Source organism: Pituophis catenifer, unplaced genomic scaffold (genome assembly GCF_029215685.1).
Source record: "Pituophis catenifer annectens isolate HBS135680 unplaced genomic scaffold, rPitCat1.0.hap2 SCAF_2, whole genome shotgun sequence".
Taxonomy (NCBI): Eukaryota; Metazoa; Chordata; class Lepidosauria; order Squamata; family Colubridae; genus Pituophis; species Pituophis catenifer.
Genome location: NW_027256882.1, coordinates 25,830,592 through 25,847,667, shown reverse-complemented (window position 1 = coordinate 25,847,667; position 17,076 = coordinate 25,830,592). Strand labels below are relative to the sequence as shown.

Here is a 17,076-nt window from a genome sequence, read left to right as displayed (position 1 = left end):
TTAAATGAGATTTTAAATTTAAGGGATTTCATATAGAGATGAAGGGGAAAAGGGAATTTGGCGAAGATTAGAGCTAGGATGAATGGGCAATATGGATTCAAAAGAAGGGAAAATATTACGGCAAAAGGGAATATATAAATTATATTGAAAAATTGTTTAAATTTATGAACCGCCAATACACTGCTCAGAAAAAAATACACTGTGTGTTTGTGTGTTAAAAAATAAACTTCTTACAAAGATTTCTTCAGTCTTCACAAATCACACACAATTCCCAGACATTAAGAAGAGGAAGTTCTAGAACTGCATAGATGACGGCTACCTATTTGGAGAGAGACGCTTTCCTTCCAATCCCATGCCCATCATCCCTGGCCCCCATTGGAAAACTGCTCTGGTCTTCTGCGCTCTTACAGAATCCCCTGGCATAACGCACAGAGTCCACTAGGGGTCTCCCTCGTCTGCGCTTGGAAGGGATGGGAACTGAGCATGCGCCGGGATCTTTCCCGCACTCAAAATTTTCCGGGAAAGGCTGGGAGCGTGTCTGCTTTTTCTACGGCGTCCGATTCTTCTCCCCATCGCTGTGAAGCTTCGGCTGAGCAAAGGAGGCGGAGGGGCTGTAAGGAATTCTCCAACGGGGGGAGATGCAGGCGGGGCTCGGAGTGAGGGGGGGTCTTTTCCCTGAGGCTGGAGGCGAGCCTGGAGCAATGCAAAGCTTCACCCAGTTCCAAGGGGCGGAAAGGGCGGGGAGGGGGAGCTCGAGGTCCCATAATCCCCAGCCACCCCGTGGAAGAAAGGGACACGCAGGGCAGCTATGCACCTGCCGGGTTTTCTCCGGGAAGGAAATCAGGGTCGCCAGAAAGAGTGGATCCATTTCCCCTCCGCTTCCCTTGGCAAAGCTCTGCATGCAGGGAGAGGGAGAGTTGCCTTTGCAAAACACCCAGAATGTCTTGATTCCTGGACAATTTCCTGCAAATTTCTTGGCCCCCTTTTCAAAAGGGGTTTTCCTCGCCTCCCCTTTCCTAGGCCGAGGGAAGCGACCGGCCAAACTTTCTCCCGTTGGCTTTGTATGCAAGGGTGCAGTTCCGCGTGCAAAGAATTGAATGCAAGGCGTGTAAGGACTGGAACTGGGTTTCCTCCTTTCCCGCCTTTCCCCAACCATCTCTTTGGTGTCTCTGCCGGCAGGCAAACGAAGAAGGCCCGTGCATTGGATGATGGCTTGTTAATTGTGGCTTCTGGAATGATTTTTTTTTTTTTTTTTTTGGTGACGGGAGACATAATTTGTATTATGCAAAGGGTTGTAGACAGCAACGGAAACAATAGGATGTAAATAATTAGGAAATAGAAACCCAAAAGATATTTTAAATGTATTTATGCAATATTTTGATTCCTTGATAGAAGTAGAGGCAGAAGAGTGTTAGCAAACTTTCCCCAAACATAAATAAGTATATCTAATAGGACCCCCCTTCCCCTCCTTTGTGGAACTTGATAGGTTCATAGGAAATTTTTTCGTTTATTTATTTGTTTGTTTATTTATTTATAGAGAATGCTCAGTATGAATTTCGTTTGGTTGATTATTTATTTGTCTATCTATCTATCTATCTATCTATCTATCTATCTACTTACCTATCTATCTGTTTCTGGAGGAGGATGCTTAGTATTCAAATTTGCCGCCCTGTTGCACATTATGTTTTGCATTTCAGTTCTGTAAGGCGTAAATCATTCCTGGTTCTTCTGGAGACCGAAGTATCTTGTGAGGGAAGAGGGCTGAATGGCGTTAGGAAGTTTGGCCAGACCTCTTGTGATTAGGAAGACCTGGGGAGATGCATGGGTCCATTTTGGAGCTGGATTAGAAACCAGAGAGAAGATGGAGGGACAACGCCCAGCAGATGCAGGAGCTAGAAAAGGCCATCCAGCTACTCAGCCTTGGAGCTGTGGGAAGAATGGGGCAAGTCCTGGGCAGAAGAGCCAAGAAGAAGAAGTCAGCAGTTCAAAGGTCCAATGCTGTGACTTCAGAAAAGGGCAATTCCAGGAAGGGAGGGGTCCCCGAGATGTTTGCAATCAACTTCACCGGCTTTGCCATCAGTGGCTGCAGCCAGAAAGACACACCAAGGCTGAGATGCTGGACCTGGTGCTCCTGGAGCAGTTCCTGGCTGTCCTTCCCCCAGAGATGGAGAAATGGGTGCGGGAGTGTGGAGCGGAGACCAGTTCCCAGGCGGTGGCCCTGGCCGAAGGCTTCTTGCTGACCCAGGAGTCTGAGGAGATGCAAGCAGAGTTGCAGGTGGGAGAATGTAATCATAGCAGTTCTAAAGAGAATCTTTCTGAATTTATCAATGTTTCTCTGGCAAAATTTTCTGGGATTATGACTTGCTAAGATCTCTTGTTCTATTCTTCTTCCAGAGGATGAATTTGGGCCAATTTTTCTATTCTTGCTTTCCAGCTTAACTGACGGACATTGGTATCTGCTGGGCTGAGTGTTCAATATTAATAATTCATTTCTATCTCTCTATTCTTCCTTTCTTTCTCGTGCCACATCTTATCCACAAGTCCCTGCAAGCTATCACCGAGTATCCTCAGGGGTGGAAAGAGTCATCAAAATCCTCTCAAGAGCTGCTATTCAGGGGGAGCTTCCAGGAAGATCAAAGTCAGGACATCAGAACAGGTAACAGAAGCTCTTTCCATGTGAATATGAAATTTGGACATCCATCCATCTGATTGTTTTGTTCATCTTGAGCGGAATCTCTCTCTTTTTTAACAGTCTGCTTCTACCATTTTTTGTCTCACAGATAATATCTCCTTAGTATTTTTAGAACAACCTTCTCTTTGTGATAGAATTGAAAGAGTGGCTGAACTTCTGCCTCAGGTAAGAGGAGAAATATTGGAAAGGTGCATGAAACTTGGAATGGTTTCATTTTATTCTGCATAATATTCAATGTATAATATTGCTGTTTCCAAGCAAGACAAATTTTAGAGAAGATCATTGAAAATTCACACATGGCATAACCTACCTGTCCCTTTGGATAAGCTTTCTCCACCCTCCTGGTTCAGGCTCAGATTTCATTGATCAGATGTTGTCTTGATCTGAGATCTTCCTCTTGTTTCCCTGGGTCATTCTCACTACCCTTACAACCTCTATCAACACTTTCAGCAGAGATGGATTTCCCCTGTATTTCCTTCTGCCCACTCTAGGAAGAATTGGAGCCAGTGATAAGTAGTGGGTTTAATATCCAACTATCAATCAACCAAGAAAACTCTTAATTGGTTTCACTTAAAGGCATCACAATCCTCCCAGTGTGATGAAATGTGCTTCAGTTATGCCATCATCCAAAAGCGGTGTGATCCCATTCTGAATTCTGTAGAAGATGCCCATTTTGTTCATAGGATCTCTGAATTGGTGAAAGAAAACTCACATTATTCTTGGGATTATCTGTTAATAGGGAAACTTGTTTCCTTGTTCAGGGTGTTGTGTCTTTTGAGGAAGTGGCCGTGCATTTCTCTGAGGAGGAGTGGTCTCAGCTGGATCCTGCCCAAAAAGCTCTCCATGGGGAAGTCATGCTGGAGAATTCCAGGAATCTGGCTTACCTGCGTAAGAAGCTCTGTCTGTGCTCAGAAATGTAGAGAAGGCATGGGTGGGAGGAGGGCTTACAAATTTGTGCTAAAAAGAATCACTTTTTATTTATATCCTGCCTTTATTATTTTTTGCAAGTAACTTAAGGCAGTGGACACAACTAGTACTCCTTCCTCTTCCTATTTTCCCCCAACAACAACGCTGTGATACAGATTGGGCTGAAGAGAGACTCGCCCAAAGTCACCCAACCAGCATTCATGTTTAAGACAGAACTAGTACAGGTAGTCCTCTAGTTACGACCACAATTGAACCTAAGATTAATGTTGCTAAGCGAGAAATTTGTTACGCAAGTTTTGCCCCATTTTATGACCTTTCTTTCCACTGTTATTAAATGAATCAGTGCAGTTTAAGTTAGTAACACGGTTGTTAAGTGAATCTGGCTTCTCCATTTTCTTTGCTTGTCAGAAGGTCGTAAAAGGGGATCACACAATTCCGGGACACTGCAACTGTCATAAATATGAACCAGTTGTCAAGCATCTGAATGTAAATCACATGACTACGGGGATGCTCCAATGGTCATAAATGATCTTCAGTGGTGGTGTAACTTTGAATGGTCATTAAATGAACTGTTGCAAGTTGAAGACTACCTGTGCTCAAAGTCTCCTAGTTTCTAGCCTGGTGCCTTAACCATTGGACCAAACTGACAGAGATGTGCCCTCTTCTGGGGATGGGGAGGTATTGCCATCCAGAAAGTTAGATGTTATCTCTGATTTTTAAAAAAATCACCTTTTGTTTATATAGTGGACACACCTAGTACTCCTTCCTCTTCCTATTTGCCCCCTGACAACAACACTGTGGAATGAGTTGGGCTGAAGAGAGACTGGACCAAAGTCACCCAACCAGCATTCATACTTAAGACAGAACTAGAAGTCACAGTCTCCCAGTTTCTAATTCCGTTAGAATTTTCCAGGGTCGCCAAGGGGCTCACACACACACTGGCGCTCAAAGATTAGATCAGGCATTTGTCTTACTTTCGTTGGGATGTCATCCAATTCTGAAATATGAGAATTGGTGGGAGCCCACTTGGAAATCTGTCTTTGGAAACATTGTAGTCTGGAATCTTCATGTTTGCAACAAAACAGCCTAAATAGATTGATGATTCTTTTGCTAAATTTCAGATTTAAACATTCTCATAGTTCACTACATTTTAGATTTTTCTCTTTCCAGGCTATAGTGAGCAAGCGAACAGGAATTGTGAGGAACAATGTCAACCGGTCTATCTGAAAGAGAAAAACAGGAATTTTGCAGATCAGATGCAAACAAAGGTTGATGAAACAAACCGATCACCAAATGAAATTAAAAAAAGCTTTCCTTTGGCCAATCATCTTCTTAGCCATACAATCATTGATACGGGAGAAATACCATATAAATGTATGGATTATGAAAAGAGCGTTAATGAATCTGAGCATCTCATTTCCCATAAAGAGACACATTCAGAAGACAAACAATATACCTACATAGAATGTGGAAATACCTTCTGTTATTATGACTCTCTTACAATCCACCAAATGAATCACACAGGAGAACGACCTTATAAATGCATGGAGTGTGGAAAGGCCTTTAATTGTAGAAGTAATCTTAATTCCCACAGGAGGATCCACACAGGAGAGAAGCCTTATACATGTATGGAGTGTGGAAAGGCCTTTAATTGTAGCAGTCGTTTTAATTCCCACAAGAGGATCCATACAGGAGAGATGGGATATCAATGCATGGAGTGTGGAAAGATTTTTACTTGTAACAGTCATCTTAATTCCCACAAAAGGATCCACACAGAAGAGAAACCATATCAATGTCTTGAATGTGGAAAGAGTTTTAAGTGGAATTGTGCTCTCACCTCCCATAAAAGGATCCACACAGGAGAGAAGCCATACATATGTATGGAATGTGGAAAGGGCTTTAGGAAGAATTGTGATCTTACTTCCCATAAAAGGATCCACACAGGAGAGAAGCCATATATATGTATGGAATGTGGAAAATGCTTTAAGAAGAATGGTGATCTGGTTTACCATAAACGGAGCCATACAGGAGAACGACCTTATGTATGCATGGAGTGTGGAAAGACTTTTGTTTGTAACAGTAGTCTTAAAAGCCACAAATTGGTCCACACAGGAGAGAAGCCATATCAATGTATGGAGTGTGGAAAGGGCTTTAGGAAGAATTGTCGTCTTACATCCCATAAAATGATCCATACAAGGGAAAAAACACTATGAATGCATGGAGTGTGGAAAAAGCTTTTGAAGAAGAAAACACTCTTACTTGCCATAGATGGGAGAAGCTGTATCAATACAGGTGATGAAAATAAGTGAATTCAGATAAACGGTGTGAGATTGGGACTAAAGATAACCAATAGGACTGAGAAAGTATTTTTCAGTCCAAAACCAGTCGTGTCACTGGTTCCACCCCATAAACCTGAACACATATATTCTATGGAAGAAGGTTCAGAGGAAGAGCTCTGAAAAGGAGCCACAACTGTGGGAAGTCCTATAAACAGATATGCAGACGTTTTTCTCCAGTGGAGATGCCAAGTTCATAATTTGAATTTGATAAATTAACATAAATTTAATTCACAGGCTCTCAAGATTACGTCCCTTTTCTCTCTTATGTCTTCACATTTACCTGTAGATGGCACTGTTGCTCTGCTCCCCTCTTTCTTCCTTTTTTAAGTGTATATCTCAAAGCAAGTTATAAAATACTATGCTTATAAGAAAAACAAAGTTTATATAGTCACTTTTATATTAACCAATAGTTCCCAATTTAAAATTAAAATATCCAGTCCGGATTTCTAACTTTACTCTTTGAGCAGATCCTTATAAGCCAGTTTCTGTTTTTATAATGGCTCCAAAAGCCAGCCTTGCAGCTTTTCTTCTGGAGGTGGAAAAAAAACGCAATCCCATCTCTTCTTTTGAGTCACACTTTTCTCTGTTATTCCCTGGAGGGCTTTTCTTTAATAAAATTTTAAAAATCTAAGAGTCTTGTATTAAAAGTATCTCACCCAGATCGATCACACCTTCCTTCCATCTTCTTGTTCTTTTGGTGGCTGCCCCAGCTTTCTAGCGGCTTGCAATGGCCACCTTCCCATTGCAAGCCGCAATGGGAAGCTGTCAGTTTAGGGAGCCTTCTCCAAATCTATCCGGGAGTTTGCTGGCTCTCTGAGATTGATGGAGTGTGCTCCCCTCGTTTATCACCCCTACGAGGCGATTTAGGTCCGATGACGACTGACCAGGATTTCAATGGTCCCACGGAAATCCCTTTGAGGCACATCATCTTGCTGCGATGTCAGCCAGGCCCCCAAGTGAATCACTAGTTGTTAAATTAGTAAGATGGTGGTTCAGAGAATCTGGCTTGTCCATTGGTTTTGTTTGTTAGAAGATTGCAAAAGATTACGACATGACCCCGGGACACTGTAATTATCATAAATATGAGTCAGTTGACAAGCATCTGAATTTTGATCACAGGACGATGGTGACGGTGCAGTGTTCGTAAGTGTGAAAAATGGTCATGAATCATTTTTTTTTCAGTGGCATTGTGATTTTGAATGGTCACTGAATTACTGGCAATCGAGGACTATGTGCATGGCTGTCTTGATATTTGCTTTGTCAGGCAAACCTTTACGATAACTGCTGACCTTGTTGGGCTCTAGGGGTATTCTGTTGCCTCGAAAGGGGGCAGCCACATGTCCTAGCAGGGAGCATCAAGGAAGCCAACCATAGATTATATAATGAGAGGAAAGCAAGGAGTAGATGGTTTGAGTGAGAGGGTGGCTGTTTCAGGACCTTGGTGAACCCCCAGCACAAGTTTCTACCAGTTGCATTAACCTTGCGTGAAAGGGACACCACCCCAGATCGATTGGGTGTCTTCATCCTCTTTGCATTCTGAAAGAAAACTCATGCTGCAGGTAACCCAATAGTTGGTTAGAAAAAACCGGAGCCCTCAGAGGAAGAGCCTGATGCATCCCACCTCCTTCATATTGGAATCATCAAGCAGGCCATTCCTGGGTGAGCTCACACCACCATCCTTCTGGTTAACAGCCTCACATGCTAACCCCATGCGCCACAGAGATCCAACATATGACCCCCTAAGCTCCCTCAGCTTGAACATCCATAGCTGGGGCTTGCTATACAGCAATAAGATACCTAATCCCTCCTAGTATGTGAAAATAAATCTTGGACATAAATATTTCTTTGCTTGAGGCAGAATCTCAACAGCCGTGCCAGCGATGTAGGGGCATTATGCACCATGAACGTGGGACTCAGGTTCGAATCCTGGCTGTCACACACCTTTTAACTTTTGCCCTTCTAGGATGGGCAGGCAACATGACCAGACCAAGTTTTCATCCCAGGTTTTGTTTTTGGTGGGAGAAAAGGAGCTACACTACGAAAACCAAAGAACAGCTGTAGCACAGATATGAATCTTCCGACTGAGGGAGGTTGACATCAAGCACTGTGCAAAATCTCTGTTGTGCAAGAGATTGGTGCACCTGGCTGTTAACTAGAAGGATGGGGGTTGAACCCTCCCATGGACGGCCTGTCTCATGACATAATCCGGAAGTGAAACTGATGGATTGTTATTGTATGGAGCTTTTCAATTGGGGGCTTCAATTCTCACATTGTCAATTTTTTTTCTTGCTAGAATTTAAATATTCGTTTTACCTTCTGGAATGTAAGATGGGTAGATGAATACCCATCACCCTTCTTCAGGATTTTATTGGCCACAGACCGGCACTGGAATAGTGTCTTTTTAAGGGATGCTTAATCTAGTCAGGAGCAGCCCACACGGGGAGCTCTCCAGGGTGCTGAATCCTGTTTTCTGGCACATGCAATTTTTGATTGCAGTGCTATTACTATGCAATCCATTGCTATTTTTCTTGAGGCTCCATTGTAGACCTCAGTACTACTAATGACACTACTACTATCTTTTAATTGTCCTGTAAAGTGTGGTTTAATTGTTTTTAAAGATTAATTGGGATTTGGGAAAAAAATCAGGATGCTGCCAGCGGGAAAAGCTTCCACTTTGCATGATGGCCAGATGTGTTAACAGTTAACCTGTTGTGCCACAGTGTTTTTTTTCCTTCTGCAGCTTTTTCTCTGAGCATCATCTGCTGGTCTTCTTTGAAGCAAGCATTTTGCTGCCTTTTGTGGGTTCCAAGATGGGATCTGACACATGGAGCTGTACCTCCCACTGGGAATTCTCTGGCTGAATTAATTTCCCACTGCCAGGAAGTGATTGTGTTTGTGATGGCTGATGCCACAGTGTCAGTCATCTTCTGGAAGTCCCACTGTGTGACTTATTTATTTATAAAAATTATTGGCCGCCCAACTTATCACAAGGTAACTCTGGGAGGCTTACAATCATAAAAGTAAATAAATATACATATGGAGTGGGTGGGGTCAGGATGGGGCCGAGGTGGGATCAATCAACCATCTCCACTATGATGCTTCTCCATTGGAGCTGCAATTCAACTGGCAGAGCCAAATCTTTAGACCCTTGTGAAAGGTTGGGGCTGATGTTATATGGGGGGAGAGAGGGAGATGTTCCAGAGGACAGCAGAGAAGGGTCGTCTTCTGGACCCCACCAACCAGAATAAGGGGGCCGATGGGTTCTGCATCATGCCTCTCTTGCCAGCTTGTGTGGGACAGGTTTTGACTTCCCTTCAAGACCACAGATTTGATAATCGGTCATCCAAAAAAAATCTGGGATCCATTATACTGTGACACATTTCCAACATATGGAGGTTGTAGAGATTCTAATGCAGCTGTCAGTAAGATTTTAACTGTTGGAAGGTTTCAAAAAAATCTCTAAGAAATGCATCCCTGTAGGGTGTTTGTTCCCTCGTTTACAGACAAAGGAGAGAGAAGGACATGGCAAGCTGTGACTTGTACACACATTCTAAATAGGGACCTTCTCACAACACTGCAATAGTGGGAGGAAATGTCTCAGAAGCAACATATTGAAAGATGGCCAACCCATCCCTCTGAACCAAGAACCTTCCCAATTGTTCAACTCTTCAGGAGGATGTAGAGATTTCATGTAAATGTGAGGAAGTGGCTTTTTCAAAGGAAACACCAGGAACTGATCCTATTCTGGGCTATTGTGCTTATCCAACTCTCCTTTGTGGTATCTCAGGTTGGCCCCATTCTACTGTTGGTGGCCACTATTTTGGATCATTTATATCTCCTAGCAGAGCTTAATCCTATTGGGTTACACAGCACACTGTATTTTGCCCTCCAAAATGTTGCAGTGGGGATATTTAGTCAAAGAAAATCTCTCAAAAGCCAGGATTGAACCAACAGTCTGATAGTAAGTGAAACTGTGTCCCCTGTCCTTCACCCTACCGGGTGAGCTCTGGAAGGACACAAAGCCAGAGGAATAACGTCTCATTAACTCTTGTGATGCTGCAATCGCCAGATTGAGACGACCGGCAAGCGATAAGGCCATGCTGATTGAGAGCTGCCCATACCTGTAGTTTCTATGGTGTAGTGGTTATCACATTTGCCTCACACACAAAAGCTTACAATGTGCTATTGCTTAGCACATTGTAAGCTGCCCTGAGTCTCCGGAAAAGGGCGGCATATAAATCAAATTAAAAAAAAAAAAAAGGTTCAAAACCAGGTAGAAACATCTTTTTCTCAGTATCGGAGCCACTCCTTGAGCAAAGAAAAGGCAGGAAAAGGCAGCATCCCTAAGACAAGCAAGAACCCCATTTTATTTTCTATTTTATTGGGAATGAATGAGGACAGGCGGATTTCGAGCCACCAATCCAGGAAGGCTGGTCTTCTCAATGTGAGCAGACTGAAAAATTAAAGCCTGTCTGAGTTTCAACTCCTAGAATTATGAGCTTGAGGGAAGAGGGAGGGTTTCCCACCCATAGCCTGCCTGAATCACCTTAAGCACAGGAGGAGGTGGGAGGAGGAGATCTCTTGAGGTGCATCCAGAAGAACTAAGGATCTGAGACTGATCTTCAAGAAAACGAGCTTCAACAAAGATTTCTTCAGTGGTCACAAATCATCACACATAGTTCCCAGGCATTAAGAAGAGGAAGTTCTAAAACTGGATAGATGACGGCCACCTATTTGGAAAGGCAAGACTTGTAGAGAGACGCTTTACTTTCCTTCCAATCCCATGGCCATCATCCCTCGACTCCACTTGCTCTGGTCTTCCGCTCCTTTGCAAGATACGCTGCCATAGCGCACGGAGTCCACTAGGGGTCTCCCTCGTCAGCGCTTGGAAGGGATGGACAATCCCCTTCCGGAGGGAACTGAGCATGCGCCTGGCTCTTTCGCGAACTCAAAACTTTCCGGGGGAAGTGTGGGGCTGGTTCTGCTTTTTTTTTACGGCGTCCGATTCTTCTCCCCGTCGCTGTGAAGCTTCGGCTGAGCAAAGGAGGCGGAGGGGCTGTAAGGAATTCTCCAACGGGGGGAGATGCAGGCGGGGCTCGGAGTGAGGGGGGGTCTTTTCCCTGAGGCTGGAGGCGAGCCTGGAGCCTGCAAAGCTTCACCCAGTTCCAAGGGGCGGAAAGGGCGGGGAGGGGGAGCTCGAGGTCCCATAATCCCCAGCCACCCCGTGGAAGAAAGGGACGCGCAGGGCAGCTATGCACCTGCCGGGTTTTCTCCAGGAAGGAAATCAGGGTCGCCAGAAAGAGTGGATCCATTTCCCCTCCGTTTCCCTTGGCAAAGCTCTGCATGCGGGGAGAGGGAGAGGTTGCCTTTGCAAAACACACAGAATGTCTTGATTCCTGGACAATTTCCTGCAAATTTCTTGGCCCTTTTTCCTCGCCTCCCCTTTCCTGGGCCGAGAGAAGCGACCGGCCAATGTTCCTCCCGTTGGCTTTGTATGCAAGGCTGCAGTTCCGCGTGCAAAGAGTCGAATGCAAGGCGTGTAAGGACTGGAACTGGGTTTCCTCCTTTCCCGCCTTTCCCCAACCATCTCTTTGGCGTCTCTGCCGGCAGGCAAACAAAGAACCTGTTAGAAGAAGGCCCGTGCATTGGATGGTGGCTTGTTAATTCTGACTTCTGGCATGATTTTTTTTTTTTTTGGTGACTGGAGACATAATTTGGATTGCGCAAAGGGTTGTAGGCAGCAATAGAAATGATACGATATAAATAATTAGGAAATAGAAATCCAAAAGATATTTTTAATGTATTTATGCAATATTTTGATGCCTTGATAGAAGCTGAGGCAGAAGGAAAGCTAGCAAACTTTCCCCAAACATAAATAAATATATCTAATAAGATCCCCCCTTCCCCTCTTTTGCGGAACTTGGTGGGTTCATAGAAATTTCTTTTGTTGCTTTATCTATTTATTTCTGGAGGAGGATGCTAAGTATTCAAATTTGCCGCCCGGTTGAATATTCTTGTGTTTTGCATTTCAGTTCTGTAAGATGTAAATCTTTCCTGGTTCCTCTGGAGACCGAAGTATCTTGTGAGGGAAGAGGGCTGAATGGCGTTAGGAGGTTTGGCCAGACCTCTTGTGATTAGGAAGACCTGGGGAGATGCATGGGTCCATTTTGGTGCTGGATTAGAGACCAGACAGAAGATGGAGGGACAACGCCCAGCAGATGCAGGAGATGGAAAAGGCCATCCAGCTACTCAGCCTTGGAGCTGGGGGAAGAATGGGGCAAATTCTGGGCAGAAGAGCCAAGAAGAGGAAGCCAACAGTTCAGAGATCCAATGCTGTAACTTCAGGAAAGTGCACTTCCAGGAGAGGAAGAGTCCCCGAGATGTTTGCAGTCAGCTTCACCGTCTTTGCCGTCAGTGGCTGCAGCCAGAAAGACACACCAAGGCTGAGATGCTGGACCTGGTGCTCCTGGAGCAGTTCCTGGCTGTCCTTCCCCCAGAGATGGAGAAATGGGTGCGGGAGTGTGGAGCGGAGACCAGTTCCCAGGCGGTGGCCCTGGCCGAAGGCTTCTTGCTGACCCAGGAGTCTGAGGAGATGCAAGCAGAGTTGCAGGTGGGAGAATGTAATCACAGCAGGTCTAAAGAGAATCTTTCTGAATTTGTCAATGTCTCTCTGGCAGAATTTTCTGGGATTATGAGCTGCTAAAATCTCTTGTTCTATTCTTCTTTCAGGGGGTGAATTTGGGCCAATTTTTCTATTCTTGCTTTCCAGTTTAACCGATGGACATTGGTGTCTGCTGGGCTGAGTGTTCAATATTAATAATTCATTTCTATCTCTCTACTCTTCCTTTCTTTCTCGTGCCACATCTTATCGACAAGTCCCTTCAAGATATCACCGAGTATCCTCAGGGGTGGAAAGAGTCATCGAAATCCTCTCAAGAGCTGCTATTCAGGGAGAGCTTCCAGGAAGATCAAAGTCAGGACATCGCAACAGGTAACAGAAGCTCTTTCCATGTGAATATGAAGTTTGGACATCCATCCATCTGATTGTTTTATTCATCTTGAGTGGAATCTCTCTTTTTTAACAGTCTGTTTCTACCATTTTCTGTCTCACAGATAATCTCTTCTTAGTATTTTTAGAACAACCTTCTCTTTTTGATAGAACTGAAAGAGTGGCTGAACTTCTGCCTCAGGTAAGAGGAGAAATATTGGAAAGGTCCACGAAACTTGTAATGGTTTCATTTTATTCTGTGTAATATTCAATGTATAATATTGCTGTTTCCAAGCAAGAAAATTTTTTAGATCAGATAATTGAAAATTCACACTTGGCATAACCTACCTGTCCCTTTGGATAAGCTTTCTCCACCCTCCTGGTTCAGGCTCAGATTTCATTGACCAGATGTTGTCTTGACCTGAGATCTTCCTCCTGTCTCCCAGGGTCATTCTCACTACTATTACAAGCTCTATCAACACTTTCAACAGAGATGGATTTCCCCTGTATTTCCTTCTGCCCACTCTAGGAATAATAAGTGATAAGTAGTAGGTTTAATATCCAACTATCAATCGACCAAGAAAACTATTTTAATTCGTTTCACTGAAAGGCATCACAATCCTCCCAATGTAATGAAATGTGCTTCAGTTATGCCATCATCCAAAAGCGGTGTGATCCCATTCTGAATTCTGCAGAAGATGCCCATTTTGTTCATAGGATCTCTCTGCTTGAATTGGTGAAAGGAAACTGTCACATTAATCTTGGGATTATCTGTTAATAGGGAAACTTGTTTCCTTGTTCAGGGTGTTGTGTCTTTTGAGGAAGTGGCCGTGCATTTCTCTGAGGAGGAGTGGTCTCAGCTGAATCCTGCCCAAAAAGCTCTCCATGGGGAAGTCATGCTGGAGAATTCCAGGAATCTGGCTTACCTGGGTAAGAAGCTCTGTCTATGCTCAGAAACGTAGAAAAGGCATGGGTTGGTTGAGGGCTTACAAATTTTTGATGAAAATCACTTTTTATTTATATCCTGCCTTTATTATTTTTTGCAAGTAAGTTAAGACTGTGGACACAACCAGTACTCCTTCCTCTTCCTATTTTCCCTCAACAACAATGCTGTGATACAGATTGGGCTGAAAAGAGACTCGCCCAAAGTCACTCAGCCAGCATTCATGTTTCAGGCAGAACTAGTATAGGTAGTCCTCGAGTTATGACCACAGCCGAGAAATTTGTTAAGCGAGTTTTGCCCCATTTTATGACCTTCCCACAGTTGTTAAATGAATCACTGCAGTTTAAGTTAGTAACACGCTTGTTAAGTGAATCTGGCTTCCCCATTGCCTTTGCTTGTCAGGAGGTCGTAAAAGGGGATCACACGACCCCAGGACACTGCAACTGTCGTAAATATGAACCAGTTGTCAAGCATCTGAATGTAAATCACATGACTACGGGGATGCTCCAATGGTCATAAGTATGAAAAATGGTCTTAAGTCGCTTTTTTCAGTGGTGGTGTAACTTTGAATGGTCACTAAATGAACTGTTGTAAGTTGAAGACTACCTTTGCTCACAATCTCCCAGTTTCTAACCTGGTGCCTTAACCGTTGGACCAAACTGACTGAGATATGCCCAGCTGTGTTCTGGGGATGGAGAGGTATTGCCATCCAGAAAGTTAGATGTTATTTCTGATTAAAAAATCACCTTTTATTTATATCCAGTGGACACATCTAGTACTCCTTCCTCTTCCTATTTTCCCCCTAACAACAACACTGTGGCATGGGTTGGGCTGAAGAGAGACTGGCCCAAAGTCACCCAACCAGCATTCATACTTAAGACAGAACTAGAAGTCACAGTCTCCCAGTTTCTAGCCTGGTGCCTTAACCATTGGACCAGACTGAGATGTGCTCACTTGTGTTTTGAATTTGGTATCATTCTAAGTTGAGGGTGGGAAGCTATTGCCATCCAAAAATTTTGGGAGTTTGTGGCTCCATGGAATTGTCCCAGGTTGCCAAGGGGCTCACACAGAGGCACCCAAAGATTAGATGAGGCATTTGTCTTATTTTTGTTGTGATGTCACCCAATTCTGATAACATGAGAATTGGTGGGAGCCCACTTCAAAAACTGTCTTTGGAAGCACCGCAGTTTGGAATCTTCATGTTTGCAACAAAACTGCTTGACAAAACTAACTCATATTTGCAACAAAACTAAATAGATGGACGATTCTTTTGCTAAATTTCAGAAGAAAATGTTTGATCATTCTCCTAGTTTGCTACATTTTACATTTTTCTCTTTCAAGGTTATAATGAGCAAGTGAACAAGAATTGGGAGGAACAATGTCAACCGGTCCATCTGAAAGAGGAAAACAGGAATTTTTCAGATCAGATGCAAAGAACCATTGATGAAACAAACCAATCACAGAATGAAATTAAAAAAAGCTTTCCCTCAGCCAGCCGTCTTAGCCATACGATCATCGATATGGGAGAAATACCATATAAAGGCATGGATTGTGAAAAGAGCATTAATGAATCAGAGCATCTCATTTCCCATAAAGAGACACATTCGGAAGACAAGCAATATACCTACATAGAATGTGGAAAGACCTTCTGTTATTATGACTCTCTTACAATCCATCAAATGAATCTCGCAGGAGAACGACCTTATAAATGCATGGAGTGTGGAAAGGCCTTTAATTGTAGAAGTAATCTTAATTCTCACAAGAGGATCCACACAGGAGAGAAGCCTTATACGTGCATGGAGTGTGGAAAGGCCTTTACTTGTAGCAATCGTCTTAATTCCCACAAGAGGATCCATACAGGAGAGGTGGGATATCAATGCATGGAATGTGGAAAAAGCTTTACTTGTAATAGTCATCTTAATTCCCATAAAAGGATCCACACAGAAGAGAAACCATATCAATGTCTTGAATGTGGAAAGAGTTTTAAGTGGAATTGTGCTCTCACCTCCCATAAAAGGATCCACACAGGAGAGAAGCCATACATATGTATGGAATGTGGAAAGGGCTTTAGGAAGAATTGTTACCTTTCTTCCCATAAAAGGATGCACACAGGAGAGAAGCCATATCAATGTATGGAGTGTGGAAAGACTTTTACTTGTAACAGTAGTCTTAATTCCCACAAGAGGATCCACACAGGAGAGAAGCCATATCAATGTATGGAGTGTGGAAAGACTTTTGTTTGTAACAGTAGTCTTAAAAACCACAAGTTGATTCATACAGGAGAGAAGCCATATCAATGTATGGAGTGTGGAAAGGGCTTTAGGAAGAATTGTGATCTTACTTCCCATAAAAGGATCCATACAAAGGAAAAAACTCTATGAATACATGGAGTGTGGAAAGAGCTTTTCAAGAAGATACACTCTTACTTGCCATAGAAAGATCCACAATTGGGAGAAGCCGTATCAATATAGATGATGAAAATAACTGAATTCAGATAAACTGTGAGATTGGGACTAGAGATAAGTCTAAAACCAGTCATGTTACTGGTTTCGCCCCATAAATCTGAACACCTATATATTCTATGGAAAAAGGTTCAGAAGAAGAGCTCTGAAAAGGAGCCACAACTGTGGGAAGTCCTATAAACAGACATGCAGAAGTTTCTCTCCAGTGGAGGTGCCAAGTTCATAATTTAAATTTAACTTATCAATTTAGTTCACAAGCTCTCAAGGTTATGTCCCTTTTCTCTCTCTTTATGTCTTCCAGATTTTACATTTACCTGTAGATGGCACTGTTGCTCTGCTCTCCTCTTTCTTCCTCTTTTAACTGTATATCTCCAAGCAAGTTATAAAATGCTATGTTTATAAGAAAAACAAAGTTTATATAGTCACTTTTATATTAACCAATAATTCCAAATTTAAGATAATCCGGTCTGTATTTCTAACTTTACTCTTCAAGCCAGTTTTTGTTTTTATAATGGCTTCAAAAGCCTTCCTCGCAGCTTTTCTTCCAGAGGTGGAAAAAAAACGCAATCCCACCTCCTCTTTCGAGTCACACTTTTCTCTGTTATATCCCCGAGGGCTCTTCTTTAATAAAATTTAAAAATCGAAGAGTCCTGTATTAAAAGTATCTCACCCAGATGGATCGCACCTTCCTTCAGTCTTCTTGCTCTTCCAGTGGCTGCCCCAGC

General features: G+C 43.2%; 1 protein-coding gene across 1 annotated transcript in view; it reads left to right on the top strand.

The window, feature by feature from the left end:
• LOC139311935 (zinc finger protein 420-like) overlaps positions 1-16,354 on the top strand; it is a 47,927-nt gene extending 31,573 nt beyond the window's left edge. The window contains exons 6-8 of the mRNA XM_070936460.1: positions 4,929-5,688; positions 11,312-11,319; positions 15,631-16,354. Coding sequence (XP_070792561.1) covers positions 4,929-5,688; positions 11,312-11,319; positions 15,631-16,270 — 1,408 coding nt within the window. The 3' untranslated portion in view covers positions 16,271-16,354. The remainder of the gene's footprint in view (positions 1-4,928; positions 5,689-11,311; positions 11,320-15,630) is intronic.
• The last annotated feature ends 722 nt before the right edge of the window (positions 16,355-17,076 follow it).